At 45.9% G+C, this 3,429-nt stretch overlaps 1 protein-coding gene across 2 annotated transcripts in view; it reads left to right on the top strand.

Moving 5' to 3' along the window:
- Positions 1-3,377, top strand: part of PNRC2 (proline rich nuclear receptor coactivator 2) — a 3,851-nt gene extending 474 nt beyond the window's left edge. The window contains exons 1-3 of one of the 2 annotated variants that reach the window (XM_029949287.1): positions 241-424; positions 1,286-1,491; positions 1,759-3,377. In XM_029949287.1, the coding sequence (XP_029805147.1) occupies positions 1,776-2,195 (420 nt within the window). In that variant the 5' untranslated portion in view covers positions 241-424; positions 1,286-1,491; positions 1,759-1,775 and the 3' untranslated portion in view covers positions 2,196-3,377. Of the gene's footprint in view, positions 1-240; positions 425-1,285; positions 1,492-1,758 lie in introns of those variants that run through there. The other variant, XM_029949288.1, reaches the window with a different exon arrangement.
- The last annotated feature ends 52 nt before the right edge of the window (positions 3,378-3,429 follow it).

The raw sequence follows: 3,429 nt of genomic DNA, 5'->3' as shown, positions 1-3,429 counted from the left end.
GGGGTGAGGCCGGCGGCAGCGGAGCGGGCGCCTCCGCGGACGGGCGGGCGGCCGCCGGGACCGCAGCAGTTGTTCCCGACATGCTCCTCTCGGGGAGGATTTCAAACCCCGGGCCACAAGCTCGCCTCCCTCGCCCCTGCCAACCCCAGCAACAGGCGGTGGCGCGCGTCTCATTGGCCGGGCGGCGCGTCGGCGTGTGTTGATTGGCCGCCGTGCCGCCCGGCCCCGCTTCGGTGCTCGTCGCCTCCTCCATTTTGTCGGTAGAGGCGGAAGGAGGAGGTCGGGTCGGGAAGCCGAGGCGGTCAGCAGCTAGTTCATCGGTGCCGGTGGATTTTGTTCGTTCCGTGCCTCGTCTCTCCCTGGAAGGGGAGGGGGGCTTTGACACCGAGCAAGGGCCGCCGCCGCAGTTCCGAGCTTGAAGTCGGTGAGTGGCGGCGGCGCCGCGGGCGCGGCCATGTTGGCGGCCGCGCTCCCCATTGTTGGGGGAAGGAGGAGAGATCGGGAACCCGGGGCGGGCGCGGGCGGCGGGGGAGCTCCGCGGCCCCGGCCCGGGCTCGAGAGAGGGAGCCCTACTCGGAAGCCAGGCCCCGTCGGAAGCCCGGAACTTTCCGGGCTCGCGCTGTGAATGACTCAAGGGCTGTTGAAATAGTCTGGAAGGCCCTGGTAAGCCTTCCGAAAAGAGGGCTTATTTGCTTGGGAACATGGTTTCTTGGGCTGTTGAGAACTCGGAATGTTTAACGCTCACTCTAAGGAGGCATTTTTATATAGCTAAGAGGGAAAGTTGGCTTGGGTTATGGCTTGTGAAAACTTTGAGATCGAGAGTTCCTAACTAAAGGGGACACTTCTTATGACGTAGGCGTATTGGGAGAGGAAGCTTTTTGAAAACGGATACGCGATCTGTCGCAAGATTGGAACATCCTGAAAGGATTTTAAAAACACGGGTCTGTTTAGGAAACTCATTTTATGCCAGCTGCTTGGCATGCTGCAAAAGCGAATGCTTCCCTAGCCTGGCCATTTTGGTGACAAAATCCGTGTGAGACTCGGCAAAGTTCCCCAGTAAAGATAAAATAACCTGTGGGACTTGCAGACCCCCGTCTCCCCCAATTCCCCGGTTCCTGGATCTCAAGGCTAAGAGTTTTGAAATGATGACAGTTACAAGATTATTTTCTACCTTCGTCAGTTCAGGAAGTAGCCATTCTTAACTGTATTTCCGCCGTAAATATAAACGATCACTTTCCCCCTTGTTTCCGAATTGCAAGTAATGAAGTCATCTTTACTTTTCTAGCTAGGACGTCTCTCTTACTTGTGTGCTGAGGAGACTCAGATGTTGGCCTCAGCTCCCAGGCTGAACTCGGCAGACCGGCCCATGAAAACTTCTGTATTGACACAAAGGAAAGGATCCGGCAGAAAGCAACATCTGTTATCCTGGGCTTGGCAGCAAGGGAGGGGACAGGTGGTGGAAATCCTGCAATCCGAAAAGCAGACTGAAAGGTATGTAATTCATGTTGTGGGGGGCAAACATCCTAAACCATTTGTTTTTCTTTTTGACCGGATTCAGATTTGTGGAGAAGCTCCTTTTTCAGAAGGTAATAAAGGCTGTGAATAGAATGAGGCGTGAACGTCCATTAAATAAAGCAGTTGAATACCAATTTGGAAATGATTTCTGGAATTACAAGCTGAGGCTAGCTATAGAAGCTTCTTTAAAGTTCGGAACTTTTCTTACTGGCATTTTGCTCCGTATTTCCCCTTTCCTTCCAGGTGACAAGAAGCTGAAGATGGGCGGCGGAGAGAGGTATAACATTCCAGCCCCTCAATCGAGAAATGTTAGTAAGAACCAGCCACAGCTTAATAGACAGAAGACCAAGGATCAGAATTCCCAGATGAAGATTGTTCATAAGAAAAAAGAAAGGGGACATACTTACACCTCACCAGCAGCTGCACGGCAGGCCATGCAAAACGGGGGGAAGAACAAAAGTTTCCCAAATAATCAAAACTGGAACTCTAGCTTATCAAGCCCTAGCTTGCTTTTTAAGTCTCAAACTAATCAGAACTATGCTGGAGCCAAGTTTAGTGAGCCGCCATCGCCAAGTGTTCTTCCTAAACCACCCAGCCACTGGGTTCCAGTTTCCTTTAATCCTTCTGATAAGGAAATCATGACATTTCAACTTAAAACCTTACTTAAAGTGCAGGTATAAGATAAAATACTGTTTAGTTATATTTGAGGGTAGTTGTCAATCGTTTCAGACCAAATTCACTAGGGAATTAATCGATTTGTGTAAAATTGCTAATTAACAGAAAATCTAATTAGCCCTCCCCTTGTTTTAGATGTTGTGCGCACTGTCATGTAATGGTCGTTATCGGTGCAACTTAAAATAATGGAATTATTCATTATAGTACTTGATACTGTTCTCAGTTGAGGAACTTAAGTGGTTTTAAGTTTAGATTTGGGGAATGGTAATCAACTTTTCCTATTGTTTGTTGGGCGAAGATACTAATTTAAGATTATCATTTGTGGATCAGTAGATTGACCTGTTGAAAGCTAGTGAATCTGATTATAAACCTCTAGTTAACACACACAGGGACTGAATAGTTGAATGTTTGAAAGTTTCAAGTCCTAGAAAGACCCAGACCAGTAATATGCCAACAACCTGATGCACTGCCAAAAAGAAAATGTGAATTTTTCTTCGACAATGGTTGGATTGAGTAAACCGTGAATGTACAAAGGGCACTAAGCAGCTACCGAACTGAGGAGGAGGCCGAATACCCCGAGGGCCGGATCCTTCCTGCAGTGGCTAAGCGTCTGCCAATGAACGCACCCAAACCAGTTTATAGAAACAGTATTTGGTGGTCACTGAGTAGCTTTCAAAATACATTTTTGTATTCTAGCACTGCATAAGCTATTCTGACAGTGATCTGGTCTCAAAAATCATCCCTGCAAAACTTACGTGGGGAACTATATAATGTGAAAGTTTTAAGTACCTAGGAAAGAGCCATGTAAATATATGTAATAAACTTGTAGCATATGTAAAATTTTGTTGGCATTTATCCTATAAAAAATAGAATATTTTAGTATGAATTTGCTGAATATAAGACCATGACTCTTGTTTTTTATGCTATGGCCTGATTTTAAAGGTCCAAAACAATGTGTTTTTTTAAAGTTTGCCCTTGTGCTGAAGTGCCAGTGTATGTATCATTGATCTGGCGGTAAACTAGATTTCAAAGTAAATCCTGGTGTAAGAAGTTTTATATAACTGTAAAGGTTTTAAAGCTGCTAAAACACTTCCTATTTTTAAGAGATGTGAAATGCAGTATAGGACTATTTTTAATTTTTCCTCAATCCCAAAGATTCACTATTAAAAGGTCCCTCCAGTCTTACAGATTCATTTTGGCTTTTAATAACTTTTGTGATCTATAATATGAATATAGTGT

Source organism: Suricata suricatta, chromosome 8 (genome assembly GCF_006229205.1).
Source record: "Suricata suricatta isolate VVHF042 chromosome 8, meerkat_22Aug2017_6uvM2_HiC, whole genome shotgun sequence".
In the NCBI taxonomy this organism is placed as follows: domain Eukaryota; kingdom Metazoa; phylum Chordata; class Mammalia; order Carnivora; family Herpestidae; genus Suricata; species Suricata suricatta.
The sequence above is the reverse complement of the archived record's forward strand: the minus strand, read 5'-3'. Positions and strand labels throughout refer to the sequence as shown.